Consider the following 24,196-nt stretch of genomic DNA (forward strand, 5'->3'; position numbering starts at 1 on the left):
GCCCAGCTTCTCCAGGGTGCGGCAGCCTGAGCTTGGCCAAAGGGCAGGAGCTGGGTGAGAAAGAGAGAAAGCCCTGCTCCTGCCCCGCCCCGGTCTGCCGGTGCCCCTCACTCCATACCTGCAGCCCCTGCTAGCCCGGACCTGCCCCCCCAGCCCTGCTGGTGCCCCTCACTCCCGGCTCGCAGCCCCCTGCCAGCCCATCCTGATCTATCCTCCATGAATTTATCTAGTTCTTTTTTTAATCCTGTTATGGTCTCGGCCTTCACAACATCCTCTGGCAAGGAGTTCCACAGGTTGACTGTGTGTTGGTGAAGAAACCTGCTGCCTGTTCATTTCATTGGGTGGCCCCTAGTTCTTGTGTTATGAGAAGGAGTAAATAACATTTCCTGATCTACTTTCTCCACCCCAGTCATGATTTTATAGCCCTCTATCATATCCCCCCTTAGCCGTCTCTTTTCCAAGCTGAAAAGTCCCAGTCTTGTTAATCTTTCCTCGTACGGAAGCCGTTCCAGACCCCTAATCAGTTTTGTCGCCCTTTTCTGAATCTTTTCCAATGCCAATAGATCTTTTTTGAGATGGGGTGACCACATCTGCCTGCAGTATTCAAGATGTGGACGTACCATGGATTTATATAGAGGCAACAGGATATTTTCTCTCCTATTATCTATCCCAGGGGTCGGCAACCTTTCAGAAGTGCTGTGTCGAGTCTTCATTTATTCACTGTAATTTAAGGTTTTGCGTATCAGTCATACGTTTTAACGTTTTTAGAAGGTCTCTCTCTATCAGTCTATAATATAGAACTAAACTATTGTTGTATGTAAAGTCAATAAGGTTTTTAAAATGTTTAAGAAGCTTCATTTAAAATTAAATTAAAATGCAGATCTCATCAGTTTAGTGTGATCCTTGCCCTTGCTGAGTTTCCCAGTGTCTGGCCCGCATTTGGATACTTGAAGCTGCACATAGGCTTCTGAGGGATCAGTTGTTAACTGGCTTGGCTCCAAGAGGGACAGAGGGCAGATTTCAGGTATGAAGATACCTGTTCACACAGGTATGTGGATCCAAACGCTGAAAGCATTGCAAACGCAATTTTCTTCAAACAGTTCCATTTCACTGGCAGGGACGTCCAGCAGGTCAGAATAGAGGCCCCATGATCTCTCTCGGTAGCTTCAAGTGCGCTCCGCAGAGCTCCAAACTTCGATGCCCACAATTCTGAGCTTTTTAACTGACCGAGCTGCATTTCGAAATCTTCAACACCCATCCACTGAAATACAGACCAATCCAAGTCGCTTTCGTTCAACTTTTCAGGGTTAATTAGAAAAGAAAACATTGGGCCACATTGCTGGAAATCTTGAAATCTGTCAGAAAATTCCAGTTCCCGTTCTTGCATGTACTTTCCAATCTCATCGACGCTGACAGTGCAATGTGTGGATATCTCTTTTACGTGTTGGAAGTAGCGGAAAGTCAAAGTTCGAATATCCTGAGAAAACACTGCTTGTTTTATAACAAATGCCTTCCAGGTTTCATAAAGATCCGGAACCGTTTGCCCTGCACCCTGGAGACGGAGGTTGAGTTCGTTTAGGTGAGCGGTGATATCAGTTAGAAACATGAGCTTACACAGCCATTTGTCATCATCCAGTTTGGGGTAGTTTGGTCCTTTTTCCGACAGAACGGCCTTGATTGCATCAAAACAGTTTACAATGCACACAAAAACCATGCCACGACTTAGCCACCAAAAGTTGCTGTGAAGTGGAATGTCTCATAACACAAGAACAAGGGGCCAACAAATGAAATTAACAGGTAGCCAGAGGGTGTTGTGAAGGCCAATACTATAACGGGGTTCAAAAGGGAGCTAGATAGATTTATGGAGGATCGGTCCATCAATGGCTATCAGCCAGGCTGGGCAGGGATGGTGTCCCTGGTCTCTGTTTGCCAGAAGCTGGGATTGGGTGACCGGGGATGGATCACTTGGTGACCTGTCTGTTCATTCCCTTTGGGGCACCTGGCACTGGCCACTGTCAGAGGACAGGATACTGGGCTTGTCGGACCTTTGGTCTGACCCGTCTGGCTGATCTTATGTTCTAAGCACTGTCCATCTCTTCTAGCAGTGCTTGAAATGGTCTGTGAGTCAAAGTAGGTCGAGCAACAAGGACATTCACGATTCGCACCAGTGTATTCATCACATTATTAAGCTCTGAATTAGAAATTTTAGCACACGGGTTTTCTTGATGGATGATACAGTGAAATTTGACCGTCAGGCGGCCAATTTGATCTTCAAGTAATTTTACAAATCCCTTGTTCTCTGACAATGGCAGGAGCACCTCTGTTGTCACACTAAATATTTTTCTGACGTCACCTCCTCATTCTTCAAAATAGTTTACAAAAACTTCTGCTATATCTTCCCCCCTTGTTGTGCCATGCAGGGGTTTTAGGCAATAAAGTTCCTCTGGATTTCATCGGAAGCACAATATCTTGCAACAACTGCCAAACATGGAGCGTCGTTTATATCCACGCTCTCCTCAACTGCTACGCTAAGCACTGCGGTGTCTTTCAATGCAGTCATCTGCTTTTCCTTAATGTTTTCTGCCATTTCACTTACACATCTCTCAACTGGTCTGGCAGAGACAGGCAGTACTTTTATTCTAGATACGATCGCATCTTTATTTGGCAAATCATTGAACAAAACCTCCGAACTGCTGAGAAAAACTTCTTTTATATATTCCCCACCTGTAAACGGCTTTCCGTTTTTTGCAATGCACTGTACAATCTTGTAACTTCCTTCTGTGGCTTGATTTTTACTTACACTTAAGTATTTAAAAACACGGTTTTGCTTCTCATATTCTCCTCCTGCCCTTTTGATCGATTCAGTCTTGTCTGCTTCGTCAAGAAAGGTTTTCTCGTGCCAGGGCCGCCCAGAGGATTCAGGGGGCCTGGGGCAAAGCAATTTCGGGGGAGCAGACATAAAAAAAGGTGCCACCCGCTGTGGCACTTGTACTCACCGGGCGGTGCGCCGACTTTTCGGTGGCGGGTCCTTCACGTGCTTTGGGTCATTGTCGGCACTGAAGGACCCGCTGCCAAAGTGCTGCCGAAGTCCTGGGGCGCCGTCGGGTGAGTAAAAATTAAAAAGGTGCCTCTAGCCAGGAAAGGGATTCTCGGCCGGGGCCCAGGGCAAATTGCCCCACTTGCCCCCCTCTGGGCGGCCCTGTCTCATGCTCCATTTCAAAACGTCGTTAGACACTTGATGTGTGACAAATGACACTGTCAGAACAGAAAGCCCAAACCGCTCGGTCCTTCCTGTGAATAAATCTGAATGTGTCTGTCCAAGTGTAGATCAATCTCTGATAATGTTCATATGAGTTTACATTGCGCCTCTTCGTATCACCTTGTCGGGGGGCTACGCACGTGGGACCTCGGTTTTCACGAGACTTTGTACAAAGCCTCATGTAGAAACTTTGTCCAGGGGCTCACTGAAGATCAGACACACTCCCGGCCTCGGGGGTCAGACGCCAGCACCTGCTTTTGGGAACCCCCCTGTGAACGGCCCCGGGACACCCCAGAGGGAGCAGCACATCCAGCCCACCTGGCCAGTGCGGAGCGAGTGAGTGTGCATGTGTGTGTGAGTGTGTGAGTGTTTATGTGTGTGTGAGTGTGTCTGTGTGTGTATGAGTGTGTGTGTGTGAGTGTTTGTGTGAGTCTGTGAGTGTGTGAGGGTCTCTGTGTGCGTGTGTTTGTGTGTGTGTGTTTGTGAGTGTGTGTGTGTGAGTGTTTGTGTGAGTCTGTGAGTGTGTGTGTGTGTGAGGGTCTCTGTGTGCGTGTGTGTGAGTGTGTGAGTGTTTGTGTTTGTGTGTGTGTTTGTGAGTGTGTGTGTGAGTGTTTGCGCGAGTCTGTGAGTATTTGTGTGTGTGTGTTTGTGTGTGTGTGTGTGAGTGTTTGTGTGTGTGTGTGTGTGTGAGTGTTTGCGCGAGTCTGTGAGTATTTGTGTGTGTGTGTGTGAGTATTTGTGTCTGAGTCTCTGTGTGTGTGTGTCTCTGTGTGAGTGTTTGTGTGTGTGTCTGCCCCCCCGCCCCGTTAGGCACTTCCGGTGCGGTCCAGGGAGCCTCTTCCGCCTCGCTAGGTGTCATGGCCGCACTTCCGGTCTACGGCGGGGGGCACTTCCGGCGCCACGAAGTGTTTCCGCCCAGCTCGGGGGGAGGGGCGGGTCTCCTGACGGAAATTCCGGGGATGGGGCGCGGCAACTTCCGGTGCGGAAGCCGGGCGCTCATTGGTGGGAAGCGGCCCGGAGGGGCGGGGCCTCCTGCTCGGTCCCTATTTCCGGTGGGGGCGGGGCCGCGTGGGGACCAACCGGAACCAGCCCGAGGAGCCGAGTCCTGGTGCGGGGCCGCCAGAGAGTGACCCGGGGCGGGGGGGGGCAGGGAGTGGGGCGGCGGGTGATGGGGGGGCGGGGCAGGGGGCTATGGGGCAGGGAGTGGGGCGGTGGGTGATGGGGGGGGCGGGGCAGGGGGCTATGGGGCAGGGAGTGGGGCGGTGGGTGATGGGGGGGCGGGGCAGGGGGCTATGGGGCAGGGAGTGGGGCGGTGGGTGATGGGGGGTGGGGCAGGGGGCTATGGGGCAGGGAGTGGGGCGGTGGGTGATGGGGGGGCGGGGCAGGGGGCTATGGGGCAGGGAGTGGGGTGGCGGGTGATGGGGGGGCGGGGCAGGGGGCTATGGGGCAGGGAGTGGGGCGGTGGGTGATGGGGGGGGCGGGGCAGGGGGCTATGGGGCAGGGAGTGGGGCGGTGGGTGATGGGGGGGCGGGGCAGGGGGCTATGGGGCAGGGAGTGGGGCGGTGGGTGATGGGGGGGCGGGGCAGGGGGCTATGGGGCAGGGAGTGGGGCGGTGGGTGATGGGGGGGGCGGGGCAGGGGGCTATGGGGCAGGGAGTGGGGCGGTGGGTGATGGGGGGGCGGGGCAGGGGGCTATGGGGCAGGGAGTGGGGCGGTGGGTGATGGGGGGGCGGGGCAGGGGGCTATGGGGCAGGGAGTGGGGCGGCGGGTGATGGGGGGTGGGGTAGGGGGCTATGGGGCAGGGAGTGGGGCGGTGGGTGATGGGGGGGCGGGGCAGGGGGCTATGGGGCAGGGAGTGGGGCGGTGTGTGATGGGGGGGGCGGGGCAGGGGGCTATGGGGCAGGGAGTGGGGCGGCGGGTGATGGGGGGTGGGGTAGGGGGCTATGGGGCAGGGAGTGGGGCGGCGGGTGATGGGGGGGCGGGGCAGGGGGCTATGGGGCAGGGAGTGGGGCGGCGGGTGATGGGGGTGGGGCAGGGGGCTATGGGGCAGGGAGGGGCAGTGGGTGATGGGGGGCGGGGCAGGGGGCTATGGGCAGGGAGTGGGGCGGTGGGTGATGGGGGGGCGGGGCAGGGGGCTATGGGGCAGGGAGTGGGGTGGCGGGTGATGGGGGGGCGGGCAGGGGGCTATGGGGCAGGGAGTGGGGCGGCTGGTGATGGGACGGGGCAGGGGGCTATGGGGCAGGGAGTGGGGCGGTGGGTGATGGGGGGGGCGGGGCAGGGGGCTATGGGGCAGGGAGTGGGGCGGTGGGTGATGGGGGGCGGGGCAGGGGGCTATGGGGCAGGGAGTGGGGCGGTGGGTGATGGGGGGGCGGGGCAGGGGGCTATGGGGCAGGGAGTGGGGCGGCGGGTGATGGGGGGTGGGGTAGGGGGCTATGGGGCAGGGAGTGGGGCGGTGGGTGATGGGGGGGCGGGGCAGGGGGCTATGGGGCAGGGAGTGGGGCGGTGGGTGATGGGACGGGGCAGGGGGCTATGGGCAGGGAGTGGGGCGGTGGGTGATGGGGGGGCGGGGCAGGGGGCTATGGGGCAGGGAGTGGGGCGGTGGGTGATGGGGGGGCGGGGCAGGGGGCTATGGGGCAGGGAGTGGGGCGGTGGGTGATGGGGGGGCGGGCAGGGGGCTATGGGGCAGGGAGTGGGGCGGCGGGTGATGGGGGGTGGGGTAGGGGGCTATGGGGCAGGGAGTGGGGCGGTGGGTGATGGGGGGGCGGGGCAGGGGGCTATGGGCAGGGAGTGGGGCGGTGGGTGATGGGGGGGCGGGGCAGGGGGCTATGGGGCAGGGAGTGGGGCGGCGGGTGATGGGGGTGGGGTAGGGGGCTATGGGGCAGGGAGTGGGGCGGTGGGTGATGGGGGGGCGGGGCAGGGGGCTATGGGGCAGGGAGTGGGGCGGCGGGTGATGGGGGGTGGGGCAGGGGGCTATGGGGCAGGGAGGGGCAGTGGGTGATGGGGGGCGGGGCAGGGGGCTATGGGGCAGGGAGTGGGGCGGTGGGTGATGGGGGGGCGGGGCAGGGGGCTATGGGGCAGGGAGTGGGCGGTGGGTGATGGGGGGCGGGGCAGGGGGCTATGGGGCAGGGAGTGGGGCGGCGGGTGATGGGGGGTGGGGTAGGGGGCTATGGGGCAGGGAGTGGGGCGGCGGGTGATGGGGGGTGGGGTAGGGGGCTATGGGGCAGGGAGTGGGGCGGTGGGTGATGGGACGGGCAGGGGGCTATGGGGCAGGGAGTGGGGCGGTGGGTGATGGGACGGGGCAGGGGGCTATGGGGCAGGGAGTGGGGCGGTGGGTGATGGGGGGGCGGGGCAGGGGGCTATGGGGCAGGGAGTGGGGTGGCGGGTGATGGGGGGGCGGGGCAGGGGGCTATGGGCAGGGAGTGGGGCGGCGGGTGATGGGACGGGGCAGGGGGCTATGGGGCAGGGAGTGGGGGCGGTGGGTGATGGGGGGGGGCGGGGCAGGGGGCTATGGGGCAGGGAGTGGGGCGGTGGGTGATGGGGGGGCGGGGCAGGGGGCTATGGGGCAGGGAGTGGGGCGGTGGGTGATGGGGGGGCGGGGCAGGGGGCTATGGGGCAGGGAGTGGGGCGGTGGGTGATGGGGGGGCGGGGCAGGGGGCTATGGGGCAGGGAGTGGGGCGGTGGGTGATGGGGGGGCGGGGCAGGGGGCTATGGGGCAGGGAGTGGGGCGGCGGGTGATGGGGGTGGGGTAGGGGGCTATGGGCAGGGAGTGGGGCGGTGGGTGATGGGGGGGCGGGGCAGGGGGCTATGGGGCAGGGAGTGGGGCGGCGGGTGATGGGGGGGTGGGGCAGAGGGCTATGGGGCAGGGAGGGGCAGTGGGTGATGGGGGGCGGGGCAGGGGGCTATGGGGCAGGGAGTGGGGCGGTGGGTGATGGGGGGGCGGGGCAGGGGGCTATGGGGCAGGGAGTGGGGCGGTGGGTGATGGGGGGGCGGGGCAGGGGGCTATGGGGCAGGGAGTGGGGCGGCGGGTGATGGGGGGTGGGGTAGGGGGCTATGGGGCAGGGAGTGGGGCGGTGGGTGATGGGGGGGCGGGGCAGGGGGCTATGGGGCAGGGAGTGGGGCGGCGGGTGATGGGGGGTGGGCAGGGGGCTATGGGGCAGGGAGTGGGGTGGCGGGTGATGGGGGCTGGGCAGGGAGTGGGGTGGCGGGTGATGGGGGCTGGGCAGGGAGTGGGGTGGCAGGAGATCTCTGGCAGTGTCTCTGGGGTGTGGGGTTCACTCTCTCTCTCCCCCCCAGCCCTCCGTGCCCCGTGGCCGCCATGAGCCTGCAGTGGATGGCCGTGGCCACGTTCCTCTACGCCGAGGTCTTCGCCGTCCTGCTGCTCTGCATCCCCTTCATCTCCGCGCCCAGGTGGGGCCCCGAGCCGGGCGCTTCGGGGGCCCTGGGGGTGGGCGGGGAGCCTGCCCCACTGCTGGGGGCTGGGCTGGCCTCCTGGGGGACGGCGGCTCCATCTCCCATTCCCCCGGTAGGGGGGCTCCCCTCTGCTGGGGTCCTGGCTGATTCACCCCTGTCTCTGGCTTGGGGGACCCTGGGTCTGGTTCTGTCCCCATATCCCTACAGGGCTGGGGTGGGGGGCCTGGGGGGCTGGGGGGGGCTGCCTGTGTGATCGTCTCCCACCCCCGGCAGATGGCAGAAAATCTTCCGGTCCCGCCTGGTGCGGCTGGTGGTGACCTACGGGAACACGTTCTTCGTGGTGCTCATAGTCATCCTCGTCCTGCTGCTGCTTGGTGAGCGGGGCTGGGCAGGGGGCGCTCTCCCCCGGCAGGGCACTGGGGGGCACTGTGGTGTGGGGGGGCTGGGCAGGGGGCGCTCTCCCCCGGCAGGGCACTGGGGGGCGCTGTGGTGTGGGGGGGCTGGGCAGGGGGCGCTCTCCCCCGGCAGGGCACTGGGGGGCGCTGTGCTGTGGGGGGGCTGGGCAGGGGGCGCTCTCCCCCGGCAGGGCACTGGGGGGCGCTGTGGTGTGGGGGGGGCTGGGCAGGGGGCGCTCTCCCCCGGCAGGGCACTGGGGGGCGCTGTGGTGTGGGGGGGCTGGGCAGGGGGCGCTCTCCCCCGGCAGGGCACTGGGGGGCGCTGTACTGTGGGGGAGGCTGGGCAGGGGGCGCTCTCCCCCGGCAGGGCACTGGGGGGCGCTGTGCTGTGGGGGGGGGCTGGGCAGGGGGCGCTCTCCCCCGGCAGGGCACTGGGGGGCGCTGTGCTGTGGGGGGGGGGCTAGGCAAGGGGCGCTCTCCCCCGGCAGGGCACTGGGGGGAGCTGGGCTGGGGGGGACTGGGCAGGGGGCGCTCTCCCCGGGCAGGGCCGGGTGCCAGGGCACATGCTTTCTCCTTGTAACCCAACCTCCTTGGGGTGCGGGCCTGGGAGCCCGGACTCCTGGTTTCTTTCCTGGCTCTGGGAGGGGAGTGGGGGCTGGTGGTTAGAGCAGGGGACTGGGAGCCAGGACTCCTGGGTTCTCTCCCCAGCTCTGGGAGTTGGGTGGGGGCTGGGAGCCCGGACTCCTGGGTTCCACCCGGCGCGTTAACCCCTCCCTGCCCCCAGATGCTGTGCGTGAGATTCAGAAGTACGACGACGTGACGGAGAAGGTGAATCTGCAGAACAACCCGGGCGCCGTGGAGCACTTCCACATGAAACTCTTCCGGGCCCAGCGCAACCTCTACCTGGCCGGCTTCTCCCTGCTGCTGTCCTTGTGAGCGGGGGGGGGTGGGAGTGAGGGGCACCGGCAGAGCTGGCGGGGGGGTGGGGGGCAGACCCGGGCTAGCAGGGGCTGCGGGTCGGGAGTGAGGGGCGCCAGCAGGACTGGGGGGCCCCTGCCAGGGGCTGCGTCTCGGTCCCAGGCGAGTGGCCCCTCCGCCGTTAACCCCTCACTGCCCTGGCTCCCCACAGCCTCCTGCGCCGGCTGGTGACGCTGATCTCCCAGCAGGCCACGCTCCTGGCCTCCAACGCCGCGTTCAAGAAGCAGGCGGAGGGCGCCAGTGACGCAGCCAGGAGATACATGGAGGACAACGACCAGCTGAAGAAGGTGGGGGGGCGGGGCTGGTGCAGAGGGGGCGGGGCTCAAACCCACATGCCCTGGATCCCCTGGGCTGCCAGGCCTCTTGTGGGTCGAGCTGGGAGCCGGAGGGGGGGGGGCACTCCAGTGGGATGTGAGTCCATGGGGGAGGGGGTTGGGCCCTATGGTTGTGGGGGTCTGGATGGCAGGGCCCTGGCTGGGGATGTGGGGTCCAGCTGGAGTCACCTGTCCCCTGTCCCCCCCCAGGAGCTGGAGGAGGCTGGCGTGGATGTCGGGGAGCGTCTGGCCGAGGGGCCGGGGGCCGCGGAGCAGAACGAGATGCTGAAGGCGGAGCTCAAGGAGCTGAAGGAGGAACTGGCCACTAGCAAGAGGGGTGAGGCTGGGGGGGATGTTGCACCCCTGCAGCAACTCGGGGGTTAAATCCTGAGGCTAGCATTGGCCTGGGTCACTCCGGGAGTCCTAGTCCAACCCCCCCACCCCCACTGGGGCATGTCTGCCTCGGCCTGGGCCTCCTCATGGATCCCGGCCCCCCTCCCGCTGGGGCACGTCCGCCTCCGCCTGGGTCACCCTGTGCATTCCCCCCCACACTGGGGCACGTCTGCTTCGGCCTGGGTCACCCTGTGCATTCCCCCCCACACTGGGGCACGTCTGCTTCGGCCTGGGTCACCCTGTGCATTCCCCCCCACACACTGGGGCACGTCTGCTTCGGCCTGGGTCACCCTGTGCATTCCCCCCCACACACTGGGGCACGTCCGCTTCGGCCTGGGTCACCCTGTGCATTCCCCCCCTCCCGCTGGGGCACGTCCGCTTCGGCCTGGGTCACCCTGTGCATTCCCCCCCTCCCGCTGGGGCACGTCCGCTTCGGCCTGGGTCACCCTGTGCATTCCCCCCCCACACACTGGGGCACGTCCGCTTCGGCCTGGGTCACCCTGTGCATTCCCCCCCACACACTGGGGCACGTCTGCTTCGGCCTGGGTCACCCTGTGCATTCCCCCCCTCCCGCTGGGGCACGTCCGCCTCCGCCTGGGTCACCCTGTGCATTCCCCCCCTCCCGCTGGGGCACGTCCGCTTCGGCCTGGGTCACCCTGTGCATTCCCCCTCACACGCTGGGGCACGTCCGCTTCGGCCTGGGTCACCCTGTGCATTCCCCCCCACACGCTGGGGCACGTCCGCTTCGGCCTGGGTCACCCTGTGCATTCCCCCCCCTCCCGCTGGGGCACGTCCGCTTCGGCCTGGGTCACCCTGTGCATTCCCCCCCTCCCGCTGGGGCACGTCCGCTTCGGCCTGGGTCACCCTGTGCATTCCCCCCCTCCCGCTGGGGCACGTCCGCTTCGGCCTGGGTCACCCTGTGCATTCCCCCCCCCACACACTGGGGCACGTCCGCTTCGGCCTGGGTCACCCTGTGCATTCCCCCTCACACGCTGGGGCACGTCCGCTTCGGCCTGGGTCACCCTGTGCATTCCCCCCCACACGCTGGGGCACGTCCGCTTCGGCCTGGGTCACCCTGTGCATTCCCCCCCCCACACGCTGGGGCACGTCCGCTTCGGCCTGGGTCACCCTGTGCATTCCCCCCCCCACACGCTGGGGCACGTCCGCTTCGGCCTGGGTCACCCTGTGCATTCCCCCCCCCACACGCTGGGGCACGTCCGCTTCGGCCTGGGTCACCCTGTGCATTCCCCCCCCCACACGCTGGGGCACGTCCGCTTCGGCCTGGGTCACCCTGTGCATTCCCCCCCCCACACGCTGGGGCACGTCCGCTTCGGCCTGGGTCACCCTGTGCATTCCCCCCCCACACGCTGGGGCACGTCCGCTTCGGCCTGGGTCACCCTGTGCATTCCCCCCCCCACACGCTGGGGCACGTCCGCTTCGGCCTGGGTCACCCTGGGCATTCCCCCCCCACACGCTGGGGCACGTCCGCTTCGGCCTGGGTCACCCTGTGCATTCCCCCCCCCCAGCTTCGGCCTGGGTCACCCTGTGCATTCCCCCCCCCACACGCTGGGGCACGTCCGCTTCGGCCTGGGTCACCCTGTGCATTCCCCCCCCCACACGCTGGGGCACGTCCGCTTCGGCCTGGGTCACCCTGGGCATTCCCCCCCCACACGCTGGGGCACGTCCGCTTCGGCCTGGGTCACCCTGGGCATGGGGCACGTCCGCTTCGGCCTGGGTCACCCTGGGCATTCCCCCCCCACACGCTGGGGCACGTCCGCTTCGGCCTGGGTCACCCTGGGCATTCCCCCCCCCACACGCTGGGGCACGTCCGCTTCGGCCTGGGTCACCCTGGGCATTCCCCCCCCACACGCTGGGGCACGTCCGCTTCGGCCTGGGTCACCCTGGGCATTCCCCCCCCACACGCTGGGGCACGTCCGCTTCGGCCTGGGTCACCCTGGGCATTCCCCCCCCACACGCTGGGGCACGTCCGCTTCGGCCTGGGTCACCCTGGGCATTCCCCCCCCACACGCTGGGGCACGTCCGCTTCGGCCTGGGTCACCCGGGGGGCATTCCCCCCCCACACGCTGGGGCACGTCCGCTTCGGCCTGGGTCACCCTGGGCATTCCCAACACGCTGGGGCACGTCCGCTTCGGCCTGGGTCACCCTGGGCATTCCCCCCCCACACGCTGGGGCACGTCTGCTTTGGCCTGGGTCACCCTGTGCATTCCCCCCCACACGCTGGGGCACGTCTGCTTCGGCCTGGCTGCCCTGGCCTAAGACAGCCCCATGCCCCTGATCCCCTCCCGAGGCTGGAGGCGCTGCACAGCGGGGGGCTAAGGCAGCACCAGCCACGCTGGAGCCGTTCACACCAGCGGGCGCTGGCTCGGCTCTGCCCCGTGGGGGGGTGGTGGCCCTGCGGGGGCTAACCTGGCTGCTCCCCCCAGCGGTGGAGAAGGCGGAGAGCGAGGCGCTGGCCATGAGGAAGCAGGCCCAGGGGTTGACCCAGGAGTACGACCGGCTGCTGGAGGAACACGGCAAACTGCAGGTGGGGCCACGGGGCGCAGGGGGTGTGTGGCCGGGGCCCGTGGTCTAGGACAGGCCTTGGGGCTGGGGAGCAGGACGGGTGTCTGGGGCAGGCTCCCCCCAGAGAGGTGGCCCCTCCCACCACCAGGGGGCAGCACCGCCCTGCCAGGCTGGGAACCGCTGGTGCGGGGTTAAGAGATCCTGGCTTGGGCTGTAAATAACTTGCTGTCAGCCGGAGCTGTCAGCTGAGTGGGGGGGCGCAGGGCGGGAGTGAGGGGCACTGGCCGGGCAGGGGGGCGCAGGGCGGGAGTGAGGGGCACCGGCAGGGCTGGGGGGAGGGGGCTGTGGGTCAGGAGTGAGGGGCACCGGCAGAGCCGTGGCAGGGGGGTGGCCTGGCTCCGGCTCCTGCCCCTCCCTTGGCCCAGCCCAGCTGTGGGCTCCGTGCCCGGTGCCTCGTGACAGCTACGTGCAGACAGGTGCGTGGGGCCGGCTCCCAGCCAGGCGCGGTTGCCCAGCCCTGTCCCCATTGCTGGGGTGCGGCTGGGTGAGCCCGGGGTGGGGCCCAGCTGCCGCTGGGGCATTTTTAACTACCAGCAAGGGGGGAGGTTACTGGGGGGCCGGGAGGGCTGTGGGTCAGGAGTGAGGGACCCCTGTCTGGGGCGGCTGCATGTGGGGAGCGAGGGTCATGGACAGAGCCGGGGGGAGGGGTGCTGGGCTGGAGCTGGGGGAGAACGGGGGGGCTGTCCATCTCCCCCCTGACCCCGTGTCCGTCTCTCCCCAGATGCTGCGGGAGGGCCCGAAGGACAAGAAGGAGGAGTGATGGCTCTTCCCCTCCCCCCCTCTGTCTGCCTCTGTTGCTTTCAGTGGGTGGGGCCTCTCTTGGACCACGCCCCCTGCTCTGCAGTGGGTGGAGCCTACAGTATTCAGTGGGGGGGGCTCCCCTCCCCAATGGGGCTCTGACCTTCCCCCTGTGCTCCCAGGAGGTGGGGGTGGGACTGCTGCGCTCACCCTCATCACTAGGCTGGGCCCATTCCAAGCAGGGGGTTGGAGCCCTCGTGCCTCAGTTTCCCCTCTGTGTGACCTGCTCTTTCTGTCTTTCCTGGGCTGGGGACCCCTGGATTTCCCATTGAATCACAAGGTTTGTGGGGAGTTGCCATTCCCCCCCCCCCAGCTGTTCCTCTTGCTTGTAAGCCCTGTGTTGCTGGGGGGCCCAGCTGCTGTGACCCCCCTCCAGCCTTGTGCCAGGGCCGGTTCTGTTACTGGCGCTGGGTCTGTAGCAATGTGAGCTTCGGCTTCAATAAAGGGTCAGACACCAGGCTGGGCACACAGTGTGTTGCTGAATGGGGGGGTGGGGGGCTTCCTGGGTACCCTGATGTCTTCCCCCCCATACTCCTCCCCCCGTGGGCAGGGGGCAATCGCTTGGGTAAAGTGAGGCATTTAGAAGCCTGGTGGCTAGACTCCTAGTCCCCACCCCTGTTCCCAGTGCCCCTGGATGCTGGGGTTCTCTGGGGGGGGGAGAGGGGGAGTTGGGCTAAGTTTGGGGGGGGCGGTGGCACATGTTGGCTAGGTGCAGCAGGGCCAGGGGGAGCCTTGGGACCTACTCCCTGGACTGCAGCGGGGGGAGGGGGAAGAGAGCCAGGACGCCGGGGTTCTCGCCTGCGGTTAGGCCAGGCCCAGTCCCTGACGCCCCACGGGTGGGGGGAGCAGGGGGGGCCGGGCTGGGGCCTGGCCAGGGATCTAATGAAACCTTCACTGCTGAAAGCCAGGGGCTGGGGGTAGATTCTGCCCGGCCCTTGGCGGGTCTAAGGGGTGCTGGCGCCTCCCAGCCCTGCTGCCCCCTGCCTCAGTTTCCCCTGCTCAGGAATGCAGGGTCCCCCCTCCCCCCGGCCCACACTGGAGGAGCTGAGGCCAAGGGTAACAAGCAGCAGGGCCAGGAGCGGTTTCTCTGCCCGGCTCCGGCTCCACCCGGACATTCCTGGGCAGGACAGCGCAGCCCCGGCGCCACGATTTCCCCCCTCCCAGAGCCGGGGAGAACCCAGGCATCCGGCTCCCACACCCCACTGCTCTAACCGCCAGCCCCCTCCCAGAGCCGGGAGAACCCAGGCGTCCGGCTCCCACACCCCACCGCTCTAACCGCCAGCCCCCTCCCAGAGCCGGGGAGAACCCGGCATCCGGCTCCCAGGCCCCCCTGGCTCTAACCACCAGCCCCCACTCCCCTCCCAGAGCCGGGGAGAACCCAGGAGTCCTGGCTCCCACACCCCAGCGCTCTAACCCCACCAGCCCCCACTCCCCTCCCAGAGCCGGGGAGAACCCAGGAGACCTGGCTCCCAGCCCCCCCCGGCTCTAACCACCAGCCCCCACTCCCCTCCCAGAGCCAGGAAGAACCCAGGAGACCTGGCTCCCAGCCCCCCCCGGCTCTAACCACCAGCCCCCACTCCCCTCCAGAGCCGGGGAGAACCCGGCGTCCGGCCCCACACCCCACCGCTCTAACCACCAGCCCCCACTCCCCTCCCAGAGCCGGGGAGAACCCAGGAGTCCTGGCTCCCACACCCCAGCGCTCTAACCCACCAGCCCCCACTCCCCTCCCAGAGCCGGGGAGAACCCAGGCGTCCGGCTCCACACCCCACCGCTCTAACCCGCCAGCCCCACTCCCCTCCCAGAGCGGGGGAGAACCCAGGAGTCCTGGCTCCCACACCCCACCGCTCTAACCCGCCAGCCCCCACTCCCCTCCCAGAGCCCGGGAGAACCCAGGCGTCCGGCTCCGAGACACCCCCCCCTGCTATAACCACCAGCTCCCTCCCAGAGCCGGGGGGGAAATTCTGTGGTGTTGAGTTGGGGCAGGGGGGGGGTGGTTCTAGGGAGGCTCCTTGTCTCTCTCTCCCGCCCCCCCAGAGCTGGGGTGAGTTGCTGTCAGGCAGGGGGTAGATTTGGGAGCTTGGAAACAAAGCTGGGGGGGTGGAGGGGGTTCTCCCCCCCCCCGGCACACACACACACACGGAGCGGCCGGGATATGTCTCGTTTATTGCTGTCTCAGGATGGAAATTAACACGATCACAGACAGAGCCCGCAGTGGGCTGGGGGGGGTCAGGAACGGGGGGGGCCTCTGGGAAGCGGGGGGTCAGGAGCGTCCCCGCGGGTTTGACACAACACACAACACGTTAAAGCTGCCACCGTGGAAGACTGATGTGGAATCGCCCCCGGGCCCCCCCAGGGTGGGGGGGGGGAACAAATGGGACAGCCTCTGTGGGCGAGGGGCAAGCTGGAGTCACTCTGGATTTAACCCCCGGCTGGGGGGGGGATGGATGGCAGAGATTGGACTCTTGGCATATGGGGGGGGATCTTGCTCCCATCCATCTCCCCTGCCCCCCCCCAGAAAAAAACAGCCCAAGGGTCTGCTGGTGGGCTGCTCGGGGGGCCACCCCCCCCCAGAGGCTCATCGGCAATCACCCCCCCGCTCCCACCCCCGTCGGCCTGAGGTTGGGTTGGTGCATTGATGTAGCACAGACACACACACACACCCCGGACATGGACCCCCCCCCCCCCACGGACACACACACGGACACCCTCCCCCCGACACAGACACCCCCACCAGCCGGGTCCCCGCGCGACCCCCGGCCTGGCTCGTTAGCGCTTTGTACAGGCCCCACACTTAAGAAAATTAATGTCCCCCCCCCTCCCCCGATTTATAGATCTGTATATAGCTTCTCTCTATAGAAAATGTGCAAAATATAATCTGCGTTCAAGGGCTCGGGGGGTGGGGGCAGGACGCCTGGGTTCGCCGGCTGGGGGGGTCTCATGCTGGCTCTGGGGCGGGTGGGGCCAAACGGCTGAATTGAATGGAGGAGCTCCCCTCCCAGAGAACCCAGGTGTCTGGGCCCCCAGCCCCTCCCCTCCTCTCCCAGAGCCAGGGAGAGAACCCAGGCGTCCGGGCTGGTTTGCAGGGGTCCTGCCCCCCAGGGAGCGGCTGTATGATTTGAGTGGCACATGTTCTGGGGGCAGGGGACCCCCCAGGGGGGCAGAGCTCCAGATCACATGACGCTCTCCAGGATGTCGACTTTGCCCATGTCCTCGGCGCAGGGGCTCAGGCTGGTCAGTGCCCCCCTGTTCCCCTCGGGCACCTTGTACTCCAGGTGGTGCAGCCCCCACACGGGCTGGGTGAGACACTGCCAGCGCTGGGGGCAGGGAGAGAGACGGGGTTAACAGAACCCCGGCGTCCGGGAGCCCAGCCTGCCCCAGAGCCGGGAGAGAACCCAGGAGTCCTGGCTCCTAGCCCCCCCTGCTCTAACCACCAGCCCCCACTCCCCTCCCAGAGCCGGGGAGAGAACCCAGGAGTCCTGGCTCCCAGCCCCCCCTGCTCTAACCACCAGCCCCTGCTCCCCTCCCAGAGCCGGGGAGAGAACCCAGGAGTCCTGGCTCCCAGCCCCCCCTGCTCTAACCACCAGACCCCACTCCCCTCCCAGAGCCGGGGAGAGAACCCAGGAGTCCTGGCTCCCAGCCCCCCTGCTCTAACCACCAGCCCCCACTCCCCTCCCAGAGCCGGGAGAGAACCCAGGAGTCCTGGCTCCCAGCCCCCCCTGCTCTAACCACCAGCCCCCCTCCCCTCCCAGAGCCGGGGAGAGAACCCAGGAGTCCTGGCTCTCAGCCCCCCTGCTCTAACCATCAACCCCCACTCCCCTCCCAGAGCCAGGGAGAGAACCCAGGAGTCCTGGCTCCCAGCCCCCCCTACTCTAACCACCAGCCCCCACTCCCCTCCCAGAGTCGGAGAGAGAACCCCGGCGTCCGGGCTCCCAGCGCCCTGGGCAGAGCCCCCCCAGCACCGGGCTCACCTCGGCCAGCGGCCCCTGGGCGCGGAGCAGTTTGCTGAGGGCCGTGAGAGGCAGGCAGAGCATGGAGCTGAGCGCGAAGGCCCAGCCCAGGGCCTCGCCCCACCACGGATACACGTAGGTGTGGTTGTAGATCAGCGGCTTGTAATAGGCAACGTTGAAGAGGAAAATGCCCTGAGGGAGGTGGGAGAGGAGCCGTTAAAACCCGGGAGCCCAGCCTAGCCCCCACTGGGGAGAGAACCCAGGCGTCCGGGCCCCCAGCCCCCCTCCCAGAGCCGGGGAGAGAACCCAGGCATCCGGGCCCCCAGCCCCCCTCCCAGAGCCGGGGAGAGAACCCAGGCATCTGGGCTCACCTGCTCCGGCCAGGGAGAGAACCCAGGCGTCCAGGCCCCCAGCCTCCCTCCCAGAGCCGGGGAGAGAACCCAGGCGTCCAGGCCCCCAGCCCCCATCCGAGAGCCAGGGAGAGAACCCAGGCATCCGGGCCCCCAGCCCCCCTCCCAGAGCCAGGGAGAGAACCCAGGCATCTGGGCTCACCTCCCCCTCCGGCCAGGGAGAGATCCCAGGCATCCAGGCCCCCAGCCCACAACCGGGGAGAGAACCCAGGCGTCCGGGCTCACACCCCCGCCTCCGGCCAGGGAGAGAACCCAGGCGTCCGGGCTCCGTACCAGGCAGATGAGGGGTGTCAGAACCATCCAGCACCATTTCATCCAGGGGCCGGGCCGGTAGCCGATCATACAGGCGATGTCGTCCATGAACCGATCAGCTCCTGGGGGGAGAGAGGGGGAGATGACCCCAATATGCCCCCTCCCCCCCCACAGCCCTGCCTGCTGCACCCCGAGTTCACAGCCACAAGCCCATCAACCCCGGCATCCTGCCCGCCGAGCCCAGCTCAGAGCGAGGGACCATCTGGGCTCCCCCCGGCGCCCCTCACTCCCGACCCGCAGCCCCTGCCATCCCTGCCCTGGGCTCCCCCAGCCCTGCCGGTGCCCCCCACTCCTGACCCGCAGCCCCTGCCAGCCCTGCCCTGGGCTCCCCCAGCCCTGCCGGTGCCCCTCACTCCCGACCTGCAGCCCCTGCCCCCCAGCCCTGCCGGTGCCCCTCACTCCCGACCCGCAGCCCCTGCCCCCCAGCCCTGCCGGTGCCCCTCACTCCCGACCCGTAGCCCCCTGCTAGCCCAGCCCTGCCGGTGCCCCTCACTCCCGACCCGCAGCCCCTGCCAGCCCAGCCCTGCCGGTGCCCCTCACTCCCGACCCGCAGCCCCTGCCAGCCCAGCCCTGCCCCCCCCAGCCCTGCCGGTGCCCCTCACTCCCGACCCGCAGCCCCTGCCAGCCCAGCCCTGCCGGTGCCCCTCACTCCCGCCCCGCAGCCCCCGCCGGTGCCGGACTCACCGTACACCCAGCCAATCACGATACATTCCCAGAAGGCCTGCCAGAGCAGTGTGGTGCCGCTGGCCGAGTAGTAGTCGAAGAGCTGGAAGACGTACATGCCCCCCTAGGGCGGGAGAGAGCAGGAATGAGACGGGGGCGAGTCCCATGGCGCTGGCTGGGGGTGCCCCTCACTCCCGACCCGCAGCCCCCCCGTACCTCCGTGACCATGGAGAGGTCGATGAAGAAGCAGAGGGTGCAGCTCAGGGCGACCGTCACCTCCCGCTGGAACCGGAACGAACAGCTGGCCGGCAGCAAATCCAGGATCCCTGTAATGAAACCCTCCACGCCCACAAACTGGGCGGGGACAGCAGCTCTGAGCCCCGGAGCCATGGGAGAGAACCCAGGCGTCCGGGCTCCCAGCCCCCCCCCCCCCCCTGCTCTAACCACCAGCCCCCACTCCCCTCCCAGAGCCAAGGAGAGAACCCAGGAGTCCTGGCTCCCAGCACCCACCTGACTGTCCAATCCAAGTAGCAGCAGCATGATGAAGAACAGAGCCGCCCAGAGGGGAGCGACGGGCATCAGGGTGACAGCTCGGGGATACGCGATGAACGCCAGGCCAGGCCCTGTGGGAGAGAAATGAGGATTGAACCCAGGAGTCCTGGCTCCCAGCCCCTCTGCTCTAACCCACCAGCCCCCACTCCCCTCCCAGAGCCAGGAGAGAACCCAGGAGTCCTGGCTCCCAGGCCCCCTGCTCTAACCACCAGTCCCCGCTCCCCTCCCAGAGCCGGGGAGAGAACCCAGGAGTCCTGGCTCCCAGGCCCCCCTGCTCTAACCCACCAGCCCCCACTGCCCTCCCAGATCCAGGGAGAGAACCCAGGAGTCCTGGCTCCCAGCCCCCCCTGCTCCCCTCCCCGAGCCGGGTGTGACGGGGCCGCCCATAAGGCTCTATGGAACATGCGTGTGCCTGTGTAGGTAACAGATCTAGAGCGTGTTGGAGGCTACATGTGCCGTATCTCTGTGAAGCCCGTGATCTGCTGGGTCTAGTCACGCTCGGTGGAGGCGCGTGGCCTGGTTGTATCTGGGGCTCCGCTCGTTGGCTGGGTGCTGGTTTGATTCTGGGTCGGCTGGAGGCAGCAGGTGGTGGGATTGCTGAGAACAGACTTCTCGGTACAGGCCCGGGGGGGCCGTGTTAGTCTGAACCCGCCAAGCCAACCAGGCGTCTGGGGGCCCCTCACCGACGAACAGATTCATTTGTACCCACCAAAGCTGATGCCCAAACCAATGTGTTCGTCTGTGAGAGGCCCCGGACTCGTGGTTGGTTCGATTCCCGGTCGGGACCCGTCAGGAACCCTGAAATCCCCCTCTCTGGAGCTCATCACAGCACTTCTGACCTATTCATTAACCAGAGGGAGTGTTAATACGGGGGGGGGCAGCCCTCTCAGCGCTATAGAGGGGGGACAATTCAGGAGGTCACCCGGCCTCAGTGTTACACAGGGTAACACGGCTTCATTGGGGTTAGACCCCATTGGGCGTCAGGGGCTAAAGGCGGGAGCCCCCTGTGAGCGGCTGTGGGGCATGGGTCAGGCCCAGCAAGTCGGGGGGCTGGGGCCCCGAGCTGGCAGGGAAGCAGGGGGCAGAGGTGGTCTGGGCACATCGACTGGCAGCTCCCAGGGGGGTTCTGGGATCCAGCCTGTCACAGCGGGAGAGAACCCAGGCGTCCGGGCGGAACTCACCGGATTCTGCCACCTTGGAGATGTCGACCCCCTGCTCCGTCGCCATGAAGCCCAGGATGGAGAAGACGACGAAGCCAGCGAAGAAACTCGTCCCACTGTTGATCAGGGCGAGGATTATGGCATCTCTGCGGGGAGGAGAGGGGGGGTTAGACGCCAGGCCAGGGGGGGCAGCCCAGCTGGAGGGGAGTTCGGGGGGGATCCCGGCAGCCGGGGGGGGGTCGGGGGGGGCTCACTTGTAGCAGTCATTGTTGAAGCGGTTGTAGCTGCCCAGGGCTGTCAGGGCGCCCAGCCCGATGGCGTAAGAGAAAAAGATCTGAGTCCCCGCGTCGATCCAGACCTGCACGGAGAGAAAGAGAGAACCCAGGCATCCGGGCTCCGAGCCCCCCCTGCTCTAGACCCACCAGCCCCCACTCCCCTCCCAGAGCCAGGGAGAGAACCCAGGCATCCGGGCTCTCCAGCCCCCCCTGCTCTAACCACCAGCCCCCACTCCCCTCCCAGAGCCGGGAGAGAACCCAGGCGTCCGGGCCGGCGTTACCTGAGGGGATTCCCAGTTTGGACCAGTCGGGTTTGAGATAATACAGGATCCCGGTGCCGGCGCCGGGCAGCAGGACCCCCCGGATCAGGAGAACAATCAGCACCACGTAGGGGAATGTAGCAGTGAAATAGACGATCTGGGGGGGGGGGAGCAGCGTGAGGCCCCTCCCCCATGTACCCCACCAGTCTATGGCAGCTCCCTCTCCCCAGGGGCACCCCCAGGCTGTGACCCACCCCGAGCGCCCCATCTCCCCACTCCCCCCAGGGACTCCCACCTTCCCCTCCTCCCCAGGGACCCCCCAGCTTTCCCTCCCTGCCAGCCCCCCCACCTTCCCTTCCTCCCCAGGGACCCCCCACCTTCACCTTCCTGCCAGCCCCCCTCACCTTCCCCTCCTCCCCAGGGACCCCCCACCTTCCCCTTCCTGCCAGCCCCCCCACCTTCCCTCCTCCCCAGGGACCCCCCCCACCTTCCCCTTCCTGCCAGCCCCCCCACCTTCCCCTCCTCCCAGGGACCCCCACCTTCCCCTCCCTGCCAGCCCCCCCACCTTCCCCTCCTCCCAAGGGACCCCCCACCTTCCCCTTCCTGCCAGCCTCCCCACCTTCCCCTCCTCCCAGGGACCCCCCACCTTCCCCTTCCTGCCAGACCCCCCACCTTCCCCTCCTCCCCAGGGACCCCCCACCTTCCCCTTCCTGCCAGCCCCCCCACCTTCCCCTCCTCCCAGGGACCCCCCACCTTCCCTTCCTGCCAGCCCCCCACCTTCCCCTCCTCCCCAGGCTCCCCCCACCTTCCCCTTCCTGCCAGCCCCCCCACCTTCCCCTCCTCCCCAGGGACCCCCACCTTCCCCTTCCTGCCAGCCCCCCCACCTTCCCCTCCTCCCCAGGGACCCCCACCTTCCCCTTCCTGCCAGCCCCCACACTTTCCCCTCGCCCCAGGCCCCCCACCTTCCCGGTGGACTTGACGCCCTTCCAGACGCAGAAGTAGACGAGCAGCCAACACCCCAACAGGCAAAGCGTCACCTCCCAGTTGATGGCGCCCGGCTCCTCCAGGCCCCCCGAGAGGCGCAGCACCCGGTTCCTGCAATGGGGGGGGGAGGGGTGTGAGTGCGGGGGGGCTGCCAGCTCAGCCCACGGGGGGGGGCAGGAGGGCAAACCTGGCTGGGGCCACAATGAGGGAGGCCGGGGGATTCGAGGGGGATCCCAGGGGGGAGGGGAGCCTGAGGCGGGGGAAGCCCTGGGGGGGGGGGCCCGGTGGGGAGCTGGGGGGGGGCAGGGGACTGGACTCACACCCAGAACTCAGGGATGGGTGAGCGGGGTTAGCTGCGTGAGGGGGAGCCCTGGGAGGGATAGGGGGGTTTGAGAGGAGATGGGGGGCCCCAGCGGGAGGATAGGGGTCCCTGAGGGGGGCACGCACTCCCAGAACTCCAGCACAGGCAAGCGCTTCTCGGGCAGGGGATAGGGGTCCCCGATGGGGGGATGGGAGGTCCTGGGGGGGATAGGGGGTCCCCGAGGGGGGATGGGAGGTCCTGGGGGGGATAGGGGCCCCAGGGGAGATAGGGGTCCCCGAGGGGGGATAGGGGCCCCAGCGGGAGGAAGGGGGTCCCCGAGGGGGGGCTAGGGGTCCCTGAGGGGGGATGGGAGGTCCTGGGGGGGATAGGGGTTCCCGAGGGGGGATGGGGGGTCCCCGAGGGGGTACTCACTCCCAGAACTCCAGCACGGGCGAGCGCCCCTCGGGCTCACAGCTCTGGTTGCCGGCGCAGTCCGGCGGGCGGAAGCTCTCGGCGCACTCGGGCGTGTTCCAGGTGTGGCCGCAGGTGGCCCAGGGCAGGGGGGCGGCGAAGGAGTTGGCCAGGTAGTAGCAGCCCCAGGCCAGCACCATGATGTAGTAGGTGTTTGCAGTAAAACACGATCACCATGGAGGCGAAGCCCAGCCCTGCGGGGGAGAGATCGGGCGGGGTGGGACCTGTCCCCCTCTGGGGGGTGCCGGCTCCGACACGGGGGGGGGAATCGGGGGGGGGGCAGCTCCGACCCAGGGGGGCTGGCCAGGGCGGGGGGGTTGCTGACCTTTGAACAGGGGCGCGACGTTCCAGACGTTGATGCTCCCGGCTTTCATGAACTGCCCCAGCGAAATCTCCAGGAAGAAAATGGGGACCCCCCCTAGCACAGCGATGAGCAGGTACGGGATCAGAAAGACACCTGGGGCGGGGGAGAAACAGGGGTCAACCCCAGCCTGCGGTCCCCTGCCAGCCCAGCCCTACCTGCCGCAGCTCTGCCAGTGCCCCTCACTCCCGACCACAGCCCCTGCCAGCCCAGCCCTGCCCCCCCCCAGCCCTGCCAGTGCCCCTCACTCCCGACCCACAGCCCCTGCCAGCCCGGCCCTGCCCCCCCCAGCCCTGCGGTGCCCCTCACTCCCGACCCGCAGCCCTGCCCCCCCCAGCTCTGCCGGTGCCCCCCCACTCCCGACCCGCAGCCCCTGCCAGCCCAGCCCTGCCCCCCCCAGCGCTGCCAGTGCCCCTCACTCCCGACCCACAGCCCCTGCCAGCCCAGCCCTGCCCCCCCCAGCCCTGCCAGTGCCCCTCACTCCCGACCCGCAGCCCCTGCTAGCCCAGCCCTGCCCCCCCCCAGTTCTGCCGGTGCCCCCCACTCCCGACCCGCAGCCCCTGCCAGCCCGGCCCTGCCCCCCCCAGCTCTGCGGTTGCCCCTCACTCCCGACCCGCAGCCCCTGCCAGCCCAGCCCTGCCCCCCCCAGCTCTGCCGGTGCCCCTCACTCCCGACCCGCAGCCCTGCCAGCCCGGCCCTGCTCCCATGGGCAGGCGTGAGTCACTCTGGGCATCTCTATTTATAACCTGGCACTCGGCTCCCGCCCCCGCAGGGGAGCCCCCCCAGGCCCGGGAAGAGGATGAGCTGTGCCCGACTCCCAAAGGGATTAGGCCGGGAGAACTCAGCAGGGATGGGGGCGGGGTCCTGGCTGGGATGAGAAGCCAAACACCTCGGCTTGCATGAAACCGGGCCACTGGCCAGGGCTGGGGAGAAGCCGGGCCAGGCGCTGCTCGGGGCGTCCCCTTCCCAGGGAAACGGCAGAGCCGCCAGCCGGGGGATGGGGTCCGACGGGACGCGGGTCTCCAGCACGTCCAACTCCCTGCAGCTCGGCCCCTCCACCATCAAACCAGTATCATTCAGCCCCCCCCCCCCCCCGACACTGTCTGACCCCCCTCGGACCCCCCCAACTCTTAGGTGGAAACCCAGCACTTCCCGCAGCTGCGACGAAGTCGACAGAGTTTGTTTAAAACGCTGCAAATTCATCATTTTCCGCACCCGTGGGCCCCGCCCGGGACGTTGGATCCCAGCCACGGTCGCACCGGGGCCCCGGCAGATCGGAGCGAGGGAGAAAATTCACCGGCTGGCCCGTTTGCCAAGGCAGCGGGGCAAGGAATGGGTTTGTCCGGTAGCTGGCGGCGCTGAGAAATCAGG

General features: G+C 66.9%; 2 protein-coding genes across 2 annotated transcripts; one reads left to right on the plus strand and one right to left on the minus strand.

Moving 5' to 3' along the window:
* The first annotated feature begins 4,296 nt into the window (after positions 1-4,296).
* On the plus strand, positions 4,297-13,586 carry BCAP31 (B cell receptor associated protein 31). Its single transcript, XM_054014845.1, has 8 exons — positions 4,297-4,367; positions 7,552-7,665; positions 7,942-8,042; positions 8,848-8,995; positions 9,193-9,328; positions 9,566-9,692; positions 12,193-12,293; positions 13,053-13,586. The coding sequence occupies exons 2-8, from the start codon at positions 7,574-7,576 to the stop codon at positions 13,089-13,091; spliced, it is 744 nt and encodes a 247-aa protein (XP_053870820.1). The 5' UTR covers positions 4,297-4,367; positions 7,552-7,573; the 3' UTR covers positions 13,092-13,586.
* A 1,686-nt stretch (positions 13,587-15,272) lies between these two features.
* Positions 15,273-22,921, minus strand: SLC6A8 (solute carrier family 6 member 8). The gene is given in 13 exon segments (XM_054014846.1): positions 15,273-16,443; positions 17,098-17,268; positions 17,760-17,860; positions 18,483-18,585; positions 18,678-18,815; positions 18,972-19,084; positions 20,195-20,319; positions 20,428-20,531; positions 20,707-20,865; positions 21,671-21,803; positions 22,426-22,619; positions 22,621-22,658; positions 22,790-22,921. Coding segments are annotated over 13 exon segments (1,572 nt in total). The 5' UTR covers positions 22,839-22,921; the 3' UTR covers positions 15,273-16,299.
* Positions 22,922-24,196: the final 1,275 nt, after the last annotated feature.

This window comes from Malaclemys terrapin (assembly GCF_027887155.1).
Source record: "Malaclemys terrapin pileata isolate rMalTer1 chromosome 20 unlocalized genomic scaffold, rMalTer1.hap1 SUPER_20_unloc_1, whole genome shotgun sequence".
Lineage (NCBI taxonomy): Eukaryota > Metazoa > Chordata > Testudines > Emydidae > Malaclemys > Malaclemys terrapin.

Excerpts from the sequence above, each read along its gene's own strand:
- BCAP31 (XM_054014845.1), top strand. The coding sequence starts at position 7,574 with ATGAGCCTGCAGTGGATGGCCGTGGCCACGTTCCTCTACGCCGAGGTC. Across the intron at positions 8,996-9,192 it reads TTCTCCCTGCTGCTGTCCTT|CCTCCTGCGCCGGCTGGTGA; the intron begins GTGAGCGGGGGG and ends GGCTCCCCACAG. Across the intron at positions 9,693-12,192 it reads ACTGGCCACTAGCAAGAGGG|CGGTGGAGAAGGCGGAGAGC; the intron begins GTGAGGCTGGGG and ends TGCTCCCCCCAG.